The 22,290-nt window shown below is 39.8% G+C and overlaps 1 protein-coding gene across 1 annotated transcript in view; it reads right to left on the minus strand.

Annotated features, from left to right (window-relative positions):
- The window catches only part of SLC35F1 (solute carrier family 35 member F1), a 282,097-nt gene that overhangs the window by 118,625 nt on the left and 141,182 nt on the right, over positions 1 to 22,290 (minus strand). Inside the window, exon 2 of the mRNA XM_020802180.3 lies at positions 10,196 to 10,371. Coding sequence (XP_020657839.2) covers positions 10,196 to 10,371 — 176 coding nt within the window. The remainder of the gene's footprint in view (positions 1 to 10,195; positions 10,372 to 22,290) is intronic.

A 22,290-nucleotide genomic window follows, 5' to 3' on the forward strand; every position in this document is an offset into this window, starting at 1 on the left:
AAATCATTATGCGATGAATACTGTGCCTATGCAGGAAAATACTGTGTACCTACAACTTTTGAGAAAAATACAAAAGCTGAAGAATGAATTAGTAAATTTAGGTGGAATTACCCAAGTGCCTCTGGCTCTGCTTCCCATTGGCTCCTGCACAATGGAATGGAACTAAGTATCTGTTTGAATGTACACCAATGGAAGGCAGTTCAATGCACTGTAGGGACTACCTGTTTCCTCCAGTTGATACCCTTTATAATGAGAATGGTGAAGATCAACAACATTCCTTTGACTCTTTTACACTGATTACATACAAAGCACTCTTCTGGCCAAGAAAGATTTACAGTTCTCATCTTGTAACCACACTTCAAACCCTTGCCATATGATCTAAGTGTTGGGGTGGCATGAAGGGAATACTATCCTGCTAGTAGCTTGAACTGATGAGTGTTTAAAGGTTCTCTAAACTGAAGGTGAAAGCTGGAGCAGGGTAAAATAGGAGGCAGCCGTGGGCTGGCGTTTTTGCTTACGGCAGGAGAATTCAAATTGCGGCACTTTTGCAAAACCACCACCAACTAGTCTCTAGATAGATGAAAGGGAGCATCTGTTTGCTAAACAGAAACACCTCAAGATACTTATGAATTGCATGAGAATAAAATGATGCTTATGTTAACACCACGCCAGATATATTTTATGTATTTCAGTTGCTCACAAGTGGGAATGCAAAGAAAGATGCAGGCCTCAGTAACATTATCCACAACACAACAAACAGCTCCATGATGAGCCTTTGTCAGGAGTGCTGTAAGAAAGCTTTGTAAAATTTGCACAGCACCGACTCTGTCAAAACACACATCAACCTTTGTCCACCTTTCTGCAGTGCATCTCAAACAGAATGGAATCAGTTGGAACAAAAGCATGCTTGCCAATGTATTTCCATCACTCATAATTTGCACACCCACTTTCTGACACCTGCGTGCATGCATGCATGATATGATGGCTTATGATAATTAAGAACGCAAGCTGCTTTTGCCTTGCTATTGACAGAAGTGGGCTCAAGGTCCTGTTCACATGATTCAGAAAGCAAGGGATCCTTGGTATTCTTGGTTTACTATGGATAAATTAGCTGTTTTATTACTTCTGCTTATAGCAGGAATGGCTTTACAGACTACAGACCTTTGATCCATGGTTTGATCATTGTGATGTGTGAACAAAGTAAGGCAAGCCAGCTATCTGGCTGTCTGGCTTGTTTCCTTCCCAGCAAGCCAGAGAACAGCTCTAAAAACAAACCCTGACTTATTTCTCTGCCTTGCTTAGGAGAAAGACAAGCCAGAGAACTGTAACTTGCTGTACTGGCACAATGCCATCAACAAATCATGATCTGGTTTGTTAATAGTACTGTGTTCTATTAAAGCTGCTCCAGCAGCTTAGAGAATTGAATTCCTTTCCTTAAGTGTTAATACAATTAGACATTCGTTATTCAGGTGTGCAGCAGCCAAGCAGTATCAGCAGCATGATGGCTAGTACAGTAAAAGCTGGACAATGTCTTAGATAGCAGCTTCTGGTCATATGTGGATGAGGCCATTCTGTTTGAGTCTGTTGGTGGAGGATCCATATTGGGGAGGTAAAGAGCATAGGTTATTGTGTGCACTGTCCCGGAGTTAAGGTGTAGTAACATTTAAGGTCCACTGTTAGCATATAACAGGAAGAGGCCTTCTCCTGAGATGATGGTATGCTGCTGTCTGAGACAGTACAAAGTGCTTTTACATTCCACTCCATTCACATGCAACATTACCCATCCCTTGATATAGGGATAAAGACCCTTGATATGCCTGATATTATGCTCGTGGCTCATTTGCCTAACCAGGTCATAACAACAGATAACTAGCCCTGCCTCCCTGATAGACAACCACATGAAATGGATCCCTTTTCTAACTTTCCCCTGAACTATTTAGAGGTGCATGCATTATATCCAAGTTTAGAACCAACCTGTTTCAGTGCTGCCATCAATCCTAGTAGTGTGAAGTTTAGTTGATCAAAAATCCAAACAGTAAAATATTGGAAAGAAAAGAAAATGGGGATGGGGTGTCTAGCTGTTATGATCCCTCCGTAACTGTGAAAAAGCACACTGTAAAACAGAAATATAAACGATGTCCTCTCAGATATCTAGGGCTTCGTCATACTTCCTGGAGATCACTGTAGTTAAACGTGGGTGGGCACCATTGGGTCACTTGCCTCCTAATGGAATCTTAAACTTGGCATTTCTTTAAATGTGTAAAGGTAAAAACTACAATTTGGTCAACAATTCCTATGTATCAGTAATACATTCACACACACACACACACACACACACACACACACACACACACACACACACACACACACACACACACACACACACACACACACCTTGCAGTTATTATCTATGGATGCCTTTAGTGTTCAATAGCTTCCTTGTGACCCTTTAAAAATGTGTTACATCATTCCCCTGCACAAGTTATATTCTCCCAGGAACCCGTCATTGCCACGCTAATATTTAGCCACGGCAAGTCTTATGCTCCTTACTTAGAATAGGTCCCACTGAATTCAGTGGCACTGACTTCTTCCAGGTTTCATGGGGCAGGGAAGTGAGTTCAGGAGAATGGCATCACAAAGGGACAGTCTTCAGGGACAGCTGAACAGAAATGAAGCATGATTGATGGTGAAGAGATTCCAGTTTTACATGCCTCAGTGATGGAAATCAGTCAGCATGTGTATATAAACTTAATCTCCAATCTTTCCTTGATAAAAAAAACCTTTCTCCTCCCTTAGGTTCAGCTTCCCATGAATCAAGACATTTTAAAGAAACTTTTTTTGCTCTCTGCTTGGTGTGTACATTTGGGATGCAAGTGGGGGACCATTAGACAATGCTGGAAAAGAAAAGACACATATATTAATACACACGTATCCACTACCACAGTGGCTCCCAACTTTGAGTACCTCAGGTGTTCTTCGACTGCAACTTCCAGAAATCCTGGCCAGTGCAGCTGTGAAAGATTCTGGGACCTGCAGTCCAAGAACACTTCAATTACCCATGGCTGGGAACTACTGCACTATCAGAAAAAGACTGAGACTTCGAAGGGTGGCAATGAAGGAACTAGAAAAGATATCAAGTGTGAGGATGTGTCACTGGAGACCAAGACCAAACAAGACCAAGATCATCTGCACTTGTATTCCTAATCACTGTGTATGGGTATGAGAGCTGGACAATAAAGAAAACTGACAGGAAAAAAATTATTAGTTTGAAATACGGTGCTTGTGGAGAGCTTTGCAGATAACCTGGACTGCCAGAAAGATGACCAAGTGGGTCGTAGAGCAAATCCAGCCTGAGCTGTCTCTGGAGGCCAAAATGATCAAACTGAGGCTGTTCTGCTTTGGGCACATCATGAGAATGCAAGATTCTCTGGAAAATACAATAATGCTGGGAAAGGTTGAAGGCAGCAGGAATAGAGGAAGATCAAATACGAGATGGATTGATTCCCCAAAGGAAATCACAGGCTTGAGTTTACAAGAGCTGAGTAGGGCTGTTGAGGACAGAACATTTTGGAGATTGCTCAATCATGGGTTGGACATAAGTCAGAGGTGACTTGGCAGTACATACCAACAACAGCAACAGCAACAACACCAACATCAACAGAACAACAACAACAATCCACTCATCCTGGTAACAATTTTCCAATGCCTTAAATCCCCTCAGACCGACAATTTACAGAAAATAGGAGCTAGTTTTCAGGATCTGTCTGCCTAGCTGCACTTTTTTCTTTCTTTCTAGAGGAACCAATTAGTCTCATAGAAGATAATGCTATCTGCCAAGCTCTGGATGAGTCCAACTCAGTTGTACCTCAATGAATGGGGAATAGTGCTGACACATAGAGAAGAGTCCCACACATCTTGATGCTCAAATCGCAGGGTGGGTGACTTTGAATTACAGAGGTACAGTAGCAAGCAGAATAAAAGCTTCTGGTGCTATTGTTGCTTCTCCACCTATGGGCCAAGGCAGAGAACTTTTTTCTCAAAATTATCTGTCCAGGGGCTTTTGAAGGAGGCATGAGGACCATCAAGAGGAATCTCTTTGCTGGACTGGCAGAAGGGGAACAAAAAGTATCCAGACAGAGTAGAGGCTGTTGTCAGTACCATGGCATTGAGTGAGTTTATAGAATCCCAGTTACAAGTCATTCCAAGGTACTTCATCCTTCTAGAAAACAACATTGCTATTGTATGCTGTAAATTAGTGCTTTTCAACCTTAGGTAACCAAAGTTTCTTGGATTGCAATTTGCAGAAGCTTTAACTACCTACTATGGGCTTTCTGGAAGTGGGTTACCCTAGGTTAGGAACCACTTCTGTAAATAAATGATTAACTTTCATAAGGAATCACAAGAGTTCATGAATTTGGTTCCTGACCAAATTGGGAATTTAAAGAAATATTATGTTTAAATGAATTATTCCCGCAGAATAAAAAAGCTACTGTGTTCTAGAAAGTTTTTCAATGAGATATCAGTGCTACTGAAGAACAAGTCAGAGTTCATGGTGAGTATTAGCTTCAGCCATACAGCAGCCTTTGGAAATATCAAGATATGGTTAGGACGGACATATTTCCTTAGGACTACAAATGTTTCTCCTAGTCTTTTAACTGCAATTGTATGTACATTTGCTCAGAAATAAGCTCTAAAATTCTCAGTGGTGCTTAGGAGGTATGTTTAGGATAGCAGCCTTGTTATTAAAAAAGATCAAATATTGTTGGTTGTCATATGGCAATATAGGCACCATCATTCTTAAAACAAGCTTTTTGTCCCAGGACACCAGCCATTCCCTTTATTTTAAAGCTAACTCACTCTGCAACCCTAAACATCAACGTAAGTGTTTAACTAACATGCGTAAGCACATCAGAGATTTATTTGGCCCCATCCATTACTGCCATTGATAATAATCTAAGGTTAAGTCACACCCAAATTAATGCTCTTCATTCATGGGGGAAATTGCATCAAATAAAATGAGAAATTTGCTTCAGTGATGAGGAAATATATGTGTGATCTTGCTCTTAGTCTCAAAAACTCATACTCTATGACTTGGTTTTTATTTGATTATAACACATTTATATTTATAAAATGCTTGCACAAAACCACAGCATTCTTACCATTTATTTATTTATTTATTTATTTATTTATTTATTTATTTATTTATTTATTTATTTATTTATTTATTTATTTATTTATTTTACTTATACTGCCTTACCTCAGGAAAGCAGAACAAAGAGACAGCCATTTTGTTGACTAACCAAAATCTGAACCTCATTAGAATGATCTCTTTATTGAGCCAACCAAAACAAAAAGAGAAAGAGGGAGAGAAGGAAAGGAAAGGAGAGGAAAGGGAAAGAAAGGAAAGAAAAGGAAAGGAGAAGAGACAAGATGATGTGCAAGCTGTCTAGCTCACAAGAACCCTTCATCAGACATAGTGCTGCACATTTGGTTTTGGGGAAAAGGAGGCAGACAACCGCATATGGTTAAAAAAGTGCAAGCACATGTGTGAGAATAGAAACTTTAAGAAATACCTCACAAATTACATCAGGATTTTTCCTGAGGGCTATAGGCTAGTGCTGGGACTTCTATTAACCTTTGAAGGCTTCTTTCATGCTTTGCGGGGCAAAGGTGTTAGCTGAATCCCAGGCACCTCATCATCTCACCTTGAATGTACACCATTTCTTGCTTTCCCTCAGTCACACTCTCAGCGACCCCAAACAAATATTAGCAATATGCTTCTTTAAGTCAGTATGAGTTGAAATGAGCAGTATGATCAATTAAGTCAGTATGAGTTGTTGTTTCTGTTGTTCTTAAATTTTTGGGCGAGGCTCAGTAGAAATGCAAAAATTAAAATCTTTGGTACAAAGATCCTTTTATCAAATGAAAGAATGCTGTTCCCCACTGAAAGTGTTTCTGCAGTTTTCAGTCAAATTTTGAAACATCACAGTTTAAGCAAAGCAGCATAAAATCTCCCAGAGACTTCCAGAATGTTTCTGTGCTTCTTTTCTGAGCAGGATGTAGCTCAGAAAAGTTCCTGAGTTTTGAAAGTTCAGTTTCTACATACCTTCTGTTTTTCAACACATTACTTCAATCTTAGGATGCTTCCCAACTGAGTTATACCCTCAGACAGAACCCTGTTATTATAGGCTGCCTGTGGGGCCTTTCATACTTTCTGTGACTGGAGGCAACCTAACCCTAGTTCTATGTACTTGGGATGTGAAAGGGCTTGCAAACAGTATGGGAAAAGATGGTGTCTACATTTAGCTTAACAGCATACAAGAAACTTCTCAAAGCTTGGCGAGACAAACTCAGGAATTACAAGTTTCCTTTGCCCCAGGATCTTTGCATAAACATTGCCCCAAAAAAGGAAGCCAGCAATTTACAAATAATTAGTTAATTGCACAGAATTTCTTGAAACCTTAAGTGCCCCTCAGGTAGGGAAACAGCTTATGTTGGAGAAGTTATCTGTTTGTAAAGACATCATAGAAAAGGAATGTGTCTCCACCCAGGGGCATTTGAGGGTTCAGTTAGCATGGTGCAGCAGCAGTGCCAACAGGCTGGACTTAATTAAGTTTATTTTCAAAAGGAAGGAAGGAAAGAAGGAAGATCCCTCTGCATGTCTCATCCTCTGTGGCCCCTATGGAAATGGAATATTGTCCTAGCAGCCCTTGAGAGACTGGGTGCTTGGCCACTATAGACAGGTGAATGTCTTCAAGCTAAACTGGGTCAGGTTCAACAAAGGTTCAACAGGGGACACAGTCCAATGGAGCCATAAAATTAATCGTTGGGGAATTTTTGTCCAGCTCTTTGAGTATGTCACTGGTGACCAGGCTTTAGAATGAAAAATAAAAAATGGTGTGTGTGTGTGGCAAAAAAAAATTGTGATTCTACATTCTGTCCTTCATCAGATGAAGGAGTGAAAATTGGTGGGAAAAGTATCAAGGTGTGGAGATGACACCACCTTACCAGCAGAAAGCAAAAATGACTTGAAACGACTTTTAGTGAAAGTGAAAGAAGAAAGTGCCAAAACAGGACTGCAGTTGAACATTAAGAAGAGCGAAATCCTGACTACAAAAGTACTATGCAATGTTAATGTCAACAATGAAGAAATTGAAATAGTGAAAGATTTTATACACTGTGGTTCAATCATGAATCCAAATAGAGATTGAAAACAGAAGACTGAGACTTGAAAGGGCAGCAGTGAAGGAATTAGAAAAGATCATCAAGTGTAAGACCAAGATCATCCACACACTTGTATTCCTGATCACCATATATGGGTGCGAAAACTGGACAGTAAAGAAATCTGACAAAAAAATTTATTCATTCAAAATGTGATGCTGGAGGAGAGCTTTGTGGATATTCTGGACTTCTAGAAAGATGAACGAATGGGTCCTAGAGCAAATCAAGCCTGAACTATCTCTGATGGCAAAAGTGATGAAATCGAGGCTGTCCTACTTTGCATACACCATGAAAAAGCAAGATTATCTTGAGAAGACAACAGGGAAAGGTTGAAAGCAGTGGGAAAAGAGGAAAGCCAAATACAAGATGGTTTGACTTCCTAAAGGAACCCACAGTCTTGAGTTTACATGAGCTGAGCAGGACTGTTGAGGACAGGATATTCTGGAGATCTCTCATTCATAGGATTGTCATAAGTCAGAGGAGACTTGACAGCACATAGCAGCAACATTTCTGTTGCAATATATTTAACATCAGCTTTCATCAAGTATTTTAGCTACCTATTCATATTCATGTGGATTTTTTCAGAAGTCCTAAGGATCCATCATATTGGTGCAACAGAGCCATGCAAAAGGAGCAGAGTGGAAATTAAAACTAATTTACTCACAGAGAATTAGGCACAGTAAGGAGGGAGGCGTTAATTGCCTGCAGACAGCATAGAGATGCAACCATCTGCAAATACTTGAAAGCAAAACATAAAACATTTGTAAGAGACAAATGTTGAACTGGGGGACATATATACTAGGGAGTTCAGGGTAAAGATAAGGCAAAGTAGCATTTTGCGAAAGCACTGCAATTTTCTTTTCTTGTTCTATCATAATGAGTTAATAGCTAAATGGCTCTCTAGGATCATCTGAGACATTTGGATAATTGGAAGTTTGGATGACTGAAGATGTTTTTCAGAGGCTTATATTAAGAGGACGGGGAAGCTTGTGGCATTTTTAGATGCTAAGAGGAGATCGTACAGTGGCCTACTGGAAACATTTTTGCTCACAGAAATCCATGGCACCACATTTTTTCCTGATCTCTCCTACCCACTGTTGCCCTTTAAGCTTAAAACTCACAAGTATGAGGGCATCATTGGCACAGTACAGAATACGGTACAAATAACTACTGCAGATAGAAGAACTGGTGAAAACAGAGGAACTCACTAGCAAAAATGCCAGGAAAGTGCTTCCAGCCCACTATCAGGTACAACTGAATATAGAAAGCTTTGGATAGATGCATAATATTTCACATAGTTACACTCTATTCATTGTCTGTTCTTAACACCACCAGTAGGCCTGCCATTATAAACCTCTGAACAATTTAAGGTCTCCCTTCACACAACTTAGGAATTTAGGCAGCTATTTTGCCTCTTCAGATCCCAGCCTCTATTCATCCTATTCTTATTTTGTCTTTTCTATTTGTGTTCTGTCTCCCAATCGTTCCTTGACAATGTTTTGTCTAGATTGGTAACAGAAACAGTCACACAGGCACACACATACATGAATTGCCCAGGCACAGAGCATGAAAGCGTCATAAGACTGGATAGAAAATGCAGGAAATACTAGTTTCTTTTAATATATGATTTGACTGTCAGATTCATGCCTGGAAGGAAAATGTTATCATAATAAGAAACATTAATTTCCCTTAAATTGTGATTTGATCCTGAAATATCAGTGAGCTGTGTGGTACAGCTGGCTGAATGGTTGCAACACGCTGGAAAAAGTGATGCTTCTTTTATCCAACGGATCTGAAGCCAGGAAGAGGAGGAGCAATGCAGATCTTCTGCTATTGCCATTCTGTGTTTTGAGGAGGATCTTCTTAATGATTTTGGAGAAGGCACTAATAATGCTCTATCCCTTCCAATTCCAGTAAGGGGGCAGGGTTTCAGTTCTCCACCAATCCAAATCGAAATGTGAAGGGGGGAAAAAAGGCAGTGGGACAAACTTTGGCTTGGAAAGGTGTCACATTGGCAGTCTCTGAGACAATCCTTTGCCAGTTTGACAAAGTTTTAACAGACACACAGGGCTCCTCCTTTAGCAACTTCTCAATAGTGGAAAAAACAGCAGTATGTTCTTCATCCCATGCATGCTATCAGAAGCAACTAAGCTATTTCCTTTGACATGGCAGACAGCCTGCTCCACAGGACTGTGATACCAATGAGGGCTGTTACAAGTATCAGTGTTCTTGAGCCCCCTGGAGATGTAAACCAAGGAGGAGTCCAAAATTCTTGGAAGAGCATGGCCACATTTGTAACCTGTCCTCCTTAAACGAGGAGTGGGCACTTGTGACTCTCCAGTTACAACTCACATCACTTGTAGTTAGCAGAGCCAGTGGGGGAGGGGATAAAGGGAGGTACAGTCCAAAAAACATCTGGAAGGTCACAGTTGCCCATTGCTACCCTAAAATATAGGCAATAAAATTGCCACCATTTAGGAACCCTGGCAGAGAACCCCCACCAGCTCCTCCAGCTTCTCTGAAGTGGGATGGGGAGACCAAGTAGGGGGCGAAATCAAGAAAAACAGCATTGGAAGGACAGGGTGTGTAGATCAGGTTGAGTCCAGGACACTGAAAATAGAGCCACGGACAACAAAAGGTCTCATGTTTGTTCTCGAGAAGAGTTCCCAGTCTTGGGTCCTCAGACATTCTTGGGTCACAACGCCCAGAAATTCTGGGCTGCACAGTTGGTGGTGCAGGCTGCTGGGGTTTTTAGTCCAAGAACATCTGGGGGCTCAAGGTTGGGAACCACCATTCTAGAGCAACCTCATTTTCTTTCCTTTCTAACCTGCTAGGCAGCATTACAGGATGTTAGTATATTAAAGATATAAAATCCATTCAGGATAAAGGAAAAACAGAGCATCTCCAAAAATATGGGGCTGTGTGGAGGTGGGATTATACAACAAGTCCTTTTCAACCAGAGAACATCACTTACCTTGTCTTACAGCTAATGTTGTGGTGTAGACCAAAAAGAGAAGAATATAGTTCAGGAAGCTCTGAAAGACTGGAGTGTTGGCATGAAAATCATCCGACAAATACTTGCTGGTCAGGCTAATGCCACAGATAAGCAGGGACAGCACCTGCCCAAGGGCTATAGACAGCAGGAGTTCCCTAGAACAAACAAAGAAGACAGCGAGATAACAGAATCGTCATTATTATGGAGCCAAAAAACTTCCCTAATGACATCCAACAATATTTATTTATCTGACAGTAAAACAGACACCATGTGTGGAAAGGATATTTCCTTCCCCTTTAGCTACCCAGACTTCAAAGACTCTTCAGCAGGTCTGGGAACACACAATTGAGGCAGAGGGAAGAGGGAGGGGGAAGTCTGTTCTGAAAGCAATCAAATTCAGAAGGAAAGACTCAGTGGAATACAGGACACAGTGTACCCCGGTGATCTTAGCATACCAACCTAGAGTGTTTCACCAACATACTATTCCATACAAAACTGGAAGTGAGCAACTTATGATGCATACGTGGAACATTTCCACAAGCCTTTAATTCCTTTAAGCATCAAAAATGAAATGTGGATCTGCATGCAACAGAGTAACAGTGACATTCTTGGTTGCTTAGAAGTTTCTTTAGCACCTCAGATCTCCTATGTTAGCAAAGAAAACCAAGGGGTAATTTTTCAGTCCAATATGACAGAAAAGCCTCAGTCCAGAAATTATACGTTGTGTATAAAATAAACGCAAAGGGTACATCAGTTTCTCCTCAGTATTTATTATATGCTTCTTATCAGAAAAAGCAAACAGTTTTGCATATTTTTAATGTAGAATTTTGTCTGTGAGACCCCTGTCAGAGGACTCAGAAATGGTTGCCTACGATGTCAAATAGTAATATCCAGGTGGTGCGAAAGGTCAAATCTACTTAAATTCAGTCTCAGAATATATACAGCTTTCCAGCTACCTTGATGGATCAGCAGCTATAATGCCTAGTAGACTTGTTTTCACGGTTTATAAAGGACATTCTTCAAAAACACAGGTTCACTGTCTGGAATTCCCAAGAAGGGTTGGGAAAGAAATGTGCTGGAACCTCTGGAGGCCTACAGCCCATCAGGGCAATGTGGGCAAGTGCTATGATAGGGTATGAAGCAGCTTCACTTTCCTAGAGTGAAGTGATGGAACCTACTGAAATTCGAACATATTATCGAAGTTTGGAAATGTAAAATGTATGGACATTAAGAAGCATATAAAAATTATTGCTGAGATAATTAACGCAACACTCATTTATTTATTTATTTTATTTATTTACAATATTTTTCAGCCGCACCATTGCCAGTGGCTTCTGGGCGGCGTACAACATCAAAACCTAAAAACATTAAAAACATTTTAAGAAACAGTATAAAATACCATATATTAAAATATTTCTTAAAACAATTAAAACATTAAAAGTAATTAATTAAAATGCTGGGTGAACAGAAAGGTCTTTGCCTGGCGCCGAAAGGCCAAGAGTGTCGGAGCCAGGCGGATCTCTCTAGGGAGGGTGTTCCAAAGTTGGGGGGCAACAAACGAGAAGGCCCTATTCCGACATGCCATCCCCTTCACCTCTTTCAGGGATGGCACCTTCAGAAGGGCCTCCTGGCCTGATCTTAGAGGACGGGCAGGCACATATGGAAGAAGGTGGTCCTTTAGGTAACCAGGTCCTAAGCCGTTTAGGGCTTTATATGTCAAAGTAAGCACTTTGAATTGGGCCCGAGCAGCAACCGGCAGCCAGTGTAAATTTTTCAGAACCGGCGTGATATGAGTCCGTGCGGCGGCACCACTTACCAGCCGCGCAGCCCGGTTCTGTGCCAGTTGCAGTCGTCGTCCTCACATTATCTGAATGTTTCATGTCATGTCATGCTCAAGTACACTTAACATCTTATGGATTTCACACACCATTTTCCTTTGTATTGTTCTCTTCTGTTTACAGTACATTATTTTCTCTTCTTCTTCTTTTCTTTTCTGTGCTGTCCACCCTCTGTTCAATTTCAACAGGCTGCACTAATTTTAATTTTCCAGCCCTTTAAAAATTCTCCTTCCGCCTCTCATTTTATGCCAAGGATAGCTTCTTTTAATTAGCTCTGTGTTATTTTTGTCCTCCTTCTTCTCTTCGTTTGCCTGTTTTGCCAATTAGCCATCTTCCTTCCCACACAAGGCATCATTATATCCCTCCCTTGCCAGTTCTCTTTAAAGCAATAAATAAAGGACTCCAGATAGAGTACAAAAATAACCATCTTAGTGGAGAATGGTTCGCCTGGGAATTCCATTGACTCCCATCTCAAATATTAATATACTGCAAAATCACTTTTTGACAGATCTTTCTCATGCGGACTGTTGTGACTAGAAATCTTTCTGCTGATCCCTGTGTTGGCAGCTAAAGAACATTTTTTTTGAAAGGACAGCTTTGTAAGCAATCATGTTTTCCCTTTCATATGTACACAATCTCTAGAGCTCTGTGTTAGTTCCAATGATGGAATATAAAGCATAATATGCAAGGGGAAAACTAGGTGGTAACATATGAAATTTCTTTCATGCACTGCTGAACAATCCTGTACAATCTATAAACCGATTTCACCATGTATTTCCTGTTCATGTCTCATATAATTGATACTCTTCTTGTCCTGTATACTTTGAGTTCTATCCTGCAGTATGCACGTGACTATTGTTCCTTTATTACAGCCTACTTTGCCATTTAACTTCCTGATTTCTGTTTGAATTTAGCCCTCTGTGGGGATTCAGAATAAAAACATCCTTGTGTATGAGTAAGAGCCCTGCCTCGTCTGTGTGAGCATGTATATTGGCTCCACGCAACATGCATTTGAATCATGCCCATCTGGAGAGGACCCTCAATGTATACAAATCCATGCACTTTGGCTGCCCTCTATGCAATATGGAGAGATCCATACATGTGCAGGGCCCTCTCCAGATTGTCATCACGTGTCAAGATGATATGTGGAAAGGGGTCCTAGCCCATTCATGTCTGAGCACATTTTTGTACTGAACTCCTGGACTTCTTAATTTAGCAAAATGGAGCTTACTATGGCCACTGGATTTTTAGAGGTTATTTTAAGGCTGCATATATAATGTCTGGTAATAAGGATCCTATGGCCAAAGACACAAAGGCTACATAGGTGTGAGGATGTACATAATCTATGTTTGGGCATCCTGTGGCCCTTGAAATATTGTTGATCTCCAACTCCCATCACCCCTGGCCAATTGCTGTGCTGGCTACTTCTGATGGGAGGTATAGTCAAGCAATGTCTAGAGGGCACACATTCCTACTGCTATGGAGATCAGGCCTCAGGATTTTCAGTGTAAACATTATTTTGCTGGCATTAAATGTTAGAAATTGGGAAGTTAATTTGTTGCTGTTAATGCTGAAAAATGAAACATTTTAACTCATTGAATTCACAGTATTAATTTGTTATTTAAATTGCTAATTCTGAAATAAAAATAGGGATTTACCAGGTTCTTTAACCGTTGGCCCTAATAGCACATTTAATACCACTATTACTGTCAGTATCTTGTTTAAAATATGGAATTGTCTTGTTGGATTGTGGGAAACTGTAAAAGGCTGAGCCATTCAGGTTGCCACTTAGCCAGGAAAAGTCATGTGATACTACCTGTGCAGAGTTCAATATGCTGCATCATTTGGAAGGAATTCTGAGAATTTGCCAGTTCTGAGGTGCTTGTTGTTGTTGTTTAGTTGTTAAATCATATCCAACTTTTCGTGACCCCATGGACCAGAGCACGCCAGGCCCTCCTGTCTTCCACTGTCTTCCATGATCATGTTGGTAGCTTTGATGACACTGTCAAACCATCTTGTCCTTTGTCGTCCCCTTCTCCTCTTGCCTTCACACTTTCCCAACATCAGGGTCTTTTCCAGGAAGTCTTTTCTTCTCATGAGATGACCAAAGTATTGGAGCTTCAGCTTCAGGATCTGTCCTTCCACTGAGCGCTCAGGGTTGAGTTCCTTCAAAATGGATAGGTTTGTTTTCTTTGCAGTCCAGGGGACTCTCAAGAGTCTCCTCCAGCACAACAATTCAAAAGCATCAATTCTTCGGCAGTCAGCCTTCTTTATGGTCCAGCTCTCACTTCCATACATCACTACTGGAAAAACCATAGCTTTGACTATGCGGACCTTTGTTGGTAAAGTGATGTCTCTGCTTTTTAAGATGCTGTTTAGGTTTGTCATTTCTTTCCTCCCAAGAAGCATGCGTCTTTTAATTTCGGAGCTGCTGTCTCCATCTGCAGTGATCATGGAGCCCAGGAAGATAAAATCTGCCACCGCCTCCATATCTTCCCCTTCTATTTGCCAGGAGGTGATGGGACCAGTGGCTATGATCTTAGTTGTTTCTTTTTTATGTTCAGCTTCAAACCATTTTTTGTGCTCTCCTCTTTCACCCTCATTAAGAGGTTCTTTAATTCCTCCTCACTTTCTGTCATCACAGTGGTATCATCTGCATATCTGAGGTTCAATGGTTTAGGCATCTGGCTGCAGAGCTGGAGTTTGAGAGTTTGGTTCCCCGTTGGGTCTTCTTGACAGGGGTTGGATTAAGTGATCCATAGGATCCTTCCCAGCTCTGCAGTTCTAATATTAAGATGATGATGATTCACTCATCGTCATTATCTTAGGTTATGTCTTCAGCACTTTTCAAAAATTAGTGATACGTAATCTCAAATATATCCCGTGCCTGACCACAACTGCAACATAAATGTAAAATCCTCAAAATTGGCCTGTGATGTATCTGTTGGCAGGCTTTGCAATTGCACGATGGCCCTCTCACCAGCTCTCCAAAACTGGCTAACTTCAGAGGGTAAACACATAACAGAGAAGGCACATAGTGTGCAAACAAGACCAAAACCAAACCTTTCACATCAAAAGAGTTTCTAATAGTGATGCATGCTTTACAACCCTGTATCTATTCAATTAATATTGAGTAAAAAACATTAGGTAAAATTAAATTTACTGAGTGCTAAAGATAAGCCTGGATCACCCAATAAGAAAAGGCATTCTACTACAGAGACTAGTTTAAAAAGCTGTGGTTCCACTTTATTGGTTTCCCCTTAGGCTTCAAGATAAATCTTTTCCTTGCTCACTGGCTTCCAGTGCAGTGAGACAATGTGACAGCTTTTGACAGCATGGTAAATTTATTACAGACTTGACACATGTTGATGGAACAGACTAGGTAAAAGGGGAAAAAACACAAGGGCACTGATCTCATTTCTCTGCTTTTAATAGAGTTTTAAATTGCAAGGTGTCTGAATTAATTTATTCTTAATAGAAATAAAAAGTTCAACATGAATTGTAGGAGGGTACCTACTTTCAAAAGAGTGAGCACAACCAAGCTCCCATCTGAGAAACCATTCTCCAACATCACATATTCCGATGCCTCAAATTCAGGAAGAGATGGAAAAGGGAACTGACCTACCACAAAAGTAACCCCCTTAAGAAAGAGAAGATGGTGCTATAAGAGTAAACCAAGTCCAGTCTCTTGCATGGGATATGTGAAAATCCATATGAATTTCATATGGGATATTTGGGACCATAGTTCGTTCAATGCAGAGAGGTTGTTAGGCCTCCTGAAGTGGTTTCATTATTGGGTTTGATCTTTAACCTTCTTCACAGGTTAGGATCACAACATTTTCACTGCTGCATGTTTTCATATGAACCAACTCATACATTTGGATCACGAGCAGAGGGAGCCTACTGGTGCCCCCGTTTCTACATCTCAGCTTGGGAAGAATTATTTTAATCATGCTGTTGAAATAGACTCATGGCTTCTAAGCAATAAAACATTTTTTTCCTTCTTTTTCTTGGATTATGAAAACTGCCGTGGAGGCATGACTGCAGAAAGAGGATAAATAGGCTTATAGTAAATAAACAAATAGTTTTCCAAATTACAGAGTTATGCTAATAGACCCAAGAAAAGCAACAACTTGGGTGACATATCCACAAACCTCATCTATTTTGTGTCATTTTGGGCAGAGAGTGGGGTGGAAACTGGCATCTTTATTTCACCTTGTCAGACTAGGTTTCTGCTGGCAAAGTTGAAACATGAGGGAATTGCTATAGGCAAGAATCCTGAACTATGACCATCTCTGAGAAATGGTGATGTATTGTGCACACACAATAGATCCAAAGTCCATCCAAATGGTCCCTAAAGCAGGAAGTGGCTAGATAAGAGGGAGGTCTGCTAGATGCCTTCCTAACCTTCTTCAGCTACAAACACTGAATGGTTAAGATTTCACACAATGGCTGCTTTTTTATTTTAAGCTCATTTAAAATACTTCTGCAGATGCACATGGAATAAATGTGTATGACAGCCATTCATGTGGCATAAACAAAATTTTCAGTCATTCAGAGGTGTAGTAGAGTTGAATGAAATACTTTTGCCTAGAACATCTATGACAATAAATCTACAGAATACATAATATATTTATTGCTGCTGACCTAACAGTATTTTTTTCTGAATCACTTGGCAGTGATTTCAGTCATATCTCTGGGGAAAACACATTAACTATGCAAAATGATAAACATTTGAGCACAGAAATTGTACGAAGGAGAAGACATTTAGGTCCACCAGGTACTTTAGTGATTCTTCTGGCATTAACTTTAGATGAGTGGCATTTTGAATTCAATTAAATAATGTCTGTTTTGTTTATTCGCTGGAAACTCTCCAAGCAGCAATCTCAGACTCAGACTCAATATATCAGCGAAAGTTTTATAAAATTGTTATTTACAATTTATAAACTATATAAACGACAGGTCATTAAATTGCACACTGTGGAAATGTACTGGCAATTAATTTTTTTCTGTAAGATAATTGTTCTTGTTATTGAGTTCCATCAAGTTGAAACTGACATACGGAGACCCTAACAGGGCATTCAAATTAAGTAAGATACATGAGGAGTGGTTTACCAGTTTCTCTCCCCCTTCCCCCAGCTTCTATGGCTGAGTGGGGATTTGAACTCTGGCCTCCTGAGTTCTAGTCTGTCACTCTATCCACTATAGTACACTAGTTCCTTGAGGAATTCAGTGTATCTGCTTTTCCCCACTCCGTTTCCTTTAAATTTTTCTCACAGCAACACTGTGATGTAGGTTGGTATAACAGATAGCGATTGGCACTAGTTCCATAGCACAGCAGGTTTCCTTTGAACTGCAAGTGAGGTAGCAGATAGAAAGCGATTAGTCAAAATTCATCCATCCTTACTCATGGCTGTGCAAGGACCAGAACCCAGTTCTTTCTGGCCCTAGCTGATATTTAATCCACTCCACTGGCTCTCACTGTTGTCCTCTAACTGTGTGAGGTCATACCCTAGTGTGCATCCACAAGAAATATGTGAATTAAACAGATAAAAGATCGTATGCAGAGGACGTGCCCTCTTGCATCTCTACAGGACTGCAGAATCTGAAATTTTACACCTGCATAGTTTTGCATTCATCATGATAGTAAACATTCAAAGCTGGCAGTCTCTGCTGCTACTTCTCATACTTTTGAGGAAACTGCTTCATTGACCGAAATGGGAATGTAATTTATGAGAATCCTTGGTGCTTTCAGTCTGAGCAACAGGAAGGTCATTTACGCAGTATCCTTAGCACTGATTAAAATCCTTTGGCCCATGAGTTCGAACATTTTAGAAGATTAACTATCTACACCACAAGTGTCACCCATTTTAAAGGACAGGGGTGAAAGGTAGGGGGAAGATGATCACATGTTTGTTCATGGGCCCTTCCATTCTCTGTGTTAAAGGAGTGTGGCCCATTAGTTTCATGACTTGATATTTTGGTGCTGAACAAATCAATGTACACATTTGTGGGGTTTTTGTCCTACATCTCACTGAATTCTATAAGCACCATGCCGTTCTGATGTGACCAAAGTTGCCCCATTTGTATGAAAGAGAAGAGGTATAAGCAGCCTTGGAAAAACCTCACATGATGATGAAATACAAAAGAACTGTAGGGAAATAACTTTAAGGGAGGGGTGCCCCACACATCCCAGTGGGACTAAGCATGTCTAAAAGCCTCAGGGAATGCTGTCTGATTGTCGGTGGGGGGAACGGAAAGACAAGGAACCAGATCAGTGGTAGTTAGTGTCATGATGCTTGTCAAAGACCCCACTTGTATGATTAAATATACATTTACTGATGTTTAATGTTTTATGTTCAGTGATTTAAAGGAAGAATGTAGTAATTTGTAATAACATTGGATTGGTTCCCTCTGTCAAGTACACTCTATGAAACTGTGTCACAGTATAACAAGAATAAAAGAATAAAAACTTTATGTCACAATATCATGTTTCTTCATTTACCTAACAAGTGCAAGCCAGTAAAAGAAAATCAACATGAGCTGAAAAACAAAGAAGAAGGCAATTAGGCCTTTGCTTCTTGACAAGGAAATGCAATAAAGGTTAAATAACTACCTGTACAGCCTTAAAAGCAGTTACCTATAATTGGACTTTAATTATAGTATCTGAGAGTTTTTCCGTGCATGGATTCAGGTGTGCCTTTTCTGGAATCCACATTAGATTGCCTTGAACAGCAGAAAACAGATCAGACCAGAACATGTCAACCATCAGCCATCAAATGTAACTCATCTAAGACACATATGGTGGCTTGCCACACACTTAATAAAAAGGATTGTAATTATTACTGTGGATAAATAGATAGATTTGATTTCAAAACCTATGACAGGAGAGTGAAATGGAGTCTGTTGTGAAATCACTCCACAGATTTTCTTGGAAATATGCATTTTCAATAGCATACTTACACAGCACAATCTAATTTTAGACAATTCAGCAGTTTCTTCACTTAAGGGCGAGACTTCCCTTTAATTTTGCTCTGCTGCTGCTGAAAGCTTCAGGAAACATCAATCCCCAAAGCATTAGAAAAATAATAGGGAGTGTTGATAGACTGCACAGGAATTTATTGCAATTTGTTTTGATCCCTATAAAAGCCATTGACAGGAAAACTTTAATGCTGCAATCCTGTACCCATTTAGCTGGGCATAAGGTCATTTGAATTCTGTGGGTTCTACTTCTGTACCCATTACTCACTGAAGTGCTCATAGAGATGAATAAGTGGATCCCTCAAGCTCCTTAAGTCACAGTGACACTGTAAACAGCAGAGGTTGCACCAGTTTTTGCATCATGAGCATCATTTTTATTGTTCTTTTTCAATAGTCAGTGCCCTTAGAATTCTTGCTATCAACCTGGGGTTATTCCCATTTTACAGACTAGAATGTTGAGGCTAACACTTTCTCAAGGCTCTCTGGCAGGTTGATGTCAATAAAGAGATTTCATCCCAGATTTCTTATGCTTAACTCTGAGCTAGCTTTCAGTGCACAAAATAATTGGAGACACCCCCCCCCCTTCTTTTTAATTTCATCTGAATGTCTTTTTGGATTGAAACAGTAAAATGTGGTTTCTCATCAACCTAGTAAACCTGGAGCACTTTCTGTGGATTACAGTGTAGGTTTTGTTCCAGCTTTGAGACTTGGCAATTCAACAAACGGCAATATTATAAAATCACTACCAAGTGATGAAAATTATAAATACCTTGGAATACCAGAAGCAGACAACATCCTGCACACAAAAATTAAAGAACTGACAGAAAGGGAATATATCAAAAGTACAAGTAGAAAATAATTACTTTTTTGGTGAAAATGGAGAATATTTTGAAAACAATAGAAACAAACACTCAATATAAGAAATGGCAATTTGAAAATAAATTAAATAGTTGGAAAAATAAACGAAGACATGAACAACACCCGAGAAATATTGATGGAAAGAATTATATTAATTCAACATAGTCATGGCTAAAACTGGGGACCCTTAAGAAAGAAATTGAAGGCTTCATTTTTGCTGAATAAGAGCAGGCACTCCAAACCAATGTGATGAAGGCCAAGATTCAAGGAATTAATGTTAGCAGAAAAAGATGAAACTGTGTCATATCTCATCTGCGAATGTCCAAAGATTCAACAAACAAGATTACAAAATATGACAGAGTGGCAAAATCAGTGCACTGGTCATTATGCAAAAATATAACTTCCTAGCCTCCAAAAACTCATGGGAACATCAGGTAGAAAATGTGTCAGAAAATGATGACATCAAGATCTTGTGGGATTTTCAGAGCCAAATGGATAGACACCTTGAATATAACACACCAGGCAAAGTAGTAATAGAACGAAGAAATGTCTGGATCATTGACATTGCAATTCCAGGGATGCAAGAGTTGAAAATAAAGAACTGGAAAAACTAACAAAGTATAGAGACCTGGCAATTGAAGCATCTTGCTTGTGGATGAAACATACTTCAATGGTCGCCATATTTACTGAGGCTTTGGGAACAGTTCCACAGAATTTCACACAGTATTATAAGCAGTTACAGATTTCAGAAATAACACTTTCAGAGCTACAAAAAACACCAATATTAGGAACAGCATAAATACTGTGCCAATATTTAACAGGAACTTAGGTGTTTGGTAAAACTTGCATTTGTTATGTAATACCAGTCAATGTTTTCATCATTTTGATTTACTGTGCCTGGTGGTTTTTAAATAATAATAATAATAACCACCACCACCACCACCACCACCACCACCACCACCATCATCATCATCATCATCATCATCATCATCATCATCATCATCATCATCATCATCATCATCATCATCATCATCATCATGCTTTAGAATATGAGGCAATGATTGCACCACCTAAACAGAATAACTTAGATTTGAACAGCAATGTATTTTAAATATATGTATGGAGGGGGCAGGGTCATCAACATTTTTTTAAAATTGCAATTAAGAGAACAAATGTATCATGTTAATTTGTTTTCTCTTTTATATCGCACTATTGCATGAGTATAACTTTTCCTCAAATGTAAAGCCAACACAAAAGTCATCCTTCAGCATTTTTAAAGCAGTTCATTTATCAGCTTTTTCTATTTCCTTGGGGTGTTATCTGTTACATGAAAAACCTCCTTTGAAATGGAATATTTCTCTTCTTCGCAGGCTGTGATGGGAACTGTAAATCAGCTGCACAGAAGTGTAAGCTTAATTCCCAAAAGCCTTAAAGCCCGTTCAGAAAACAGCTAGAGGAGTAGAGGAGTAATATATATATAGAATTCATATTTGTATTGAAGCACTGGTGGTTGCAACCTGCATCCCACGATTTACAAACATCAGCAATACATATTTATTCTTACATAGATATTGTCTCTGTATAGGAAGGCCATATGTGAAATGCCCCTGAGCCACAAAAGTTGCAAAGAAGTTTATTATTAAATCTTGCTTCTATATTTGTATTTGAATTGTTATGATGGAATGAATCATGCCATAATGTGCAAAGAAATGCAGGTTTAGCAGCAAAATCCTTGCAATATCTACATAGCAGAATATCCATATGCTCTACATATTGTAAACAGGAGAGAAAACTAGACAAGTTTCCTTAATTGACATCTTCAAGATCCACAGCCTTGGCATTTGTGGAAACTGCACTGTTGTAGCCTAATGAAAAATAAAACTGGCCCAATGAATGCAAAAGTATGAACTGAATGTTGGAATAAAAACAGCATGTTTTTCTGCCATTTTGGACATAAGATAAATGGAACACCCTCAAACCTTGGGTGAGTCCCTTTATTAATGACATCATCACCTCATAGATTTAGATCAATGTGGTGCAGACGAAGAGCTCTGTATTCATTTCCCCCAACTAGTAGAACATTACTTTCTGGCAACACCAGCATCACCAAACCTTGAAATGCATTGTTTCATTTCTGTGGGCCTGGAACAGATTTTCCTTTAAACAGTAGCATTTAATGTATTTGCGAAGGCTTTCACGGCCGGGATCTAATGGTTGTTGTGGGTTTTTCGGGCTTCTTGGCCGTGTTCTGAAAGTGGTTCTTCCTAACGTTTTGCCAGTCTCTGTGGCTGGCATCTTCAGAGGACAGCAAACGGTTTGCTGTCCTCTGAAGATGTTTGCTGTCCTCTGAAGATGCTGGCCACAGAGACTGGCGAAACGTTAGGAAGAACCACTTTC

Source organism: Pogona vitticeps, chromosome 1 (assembly GCF_051106095.1).
Source record: "Pogona vitticeps strain Pit_001003342236 chromosome 1, PviZW2.1, whole genome shotgun sequence".
In the NCBI taxonomy this organism is placed as follows: Eukaryota; Metazoa; Chordata; class Lepidosauria; order Squamata; family Agamidae; genus Pogona; species Pogona vitticeps.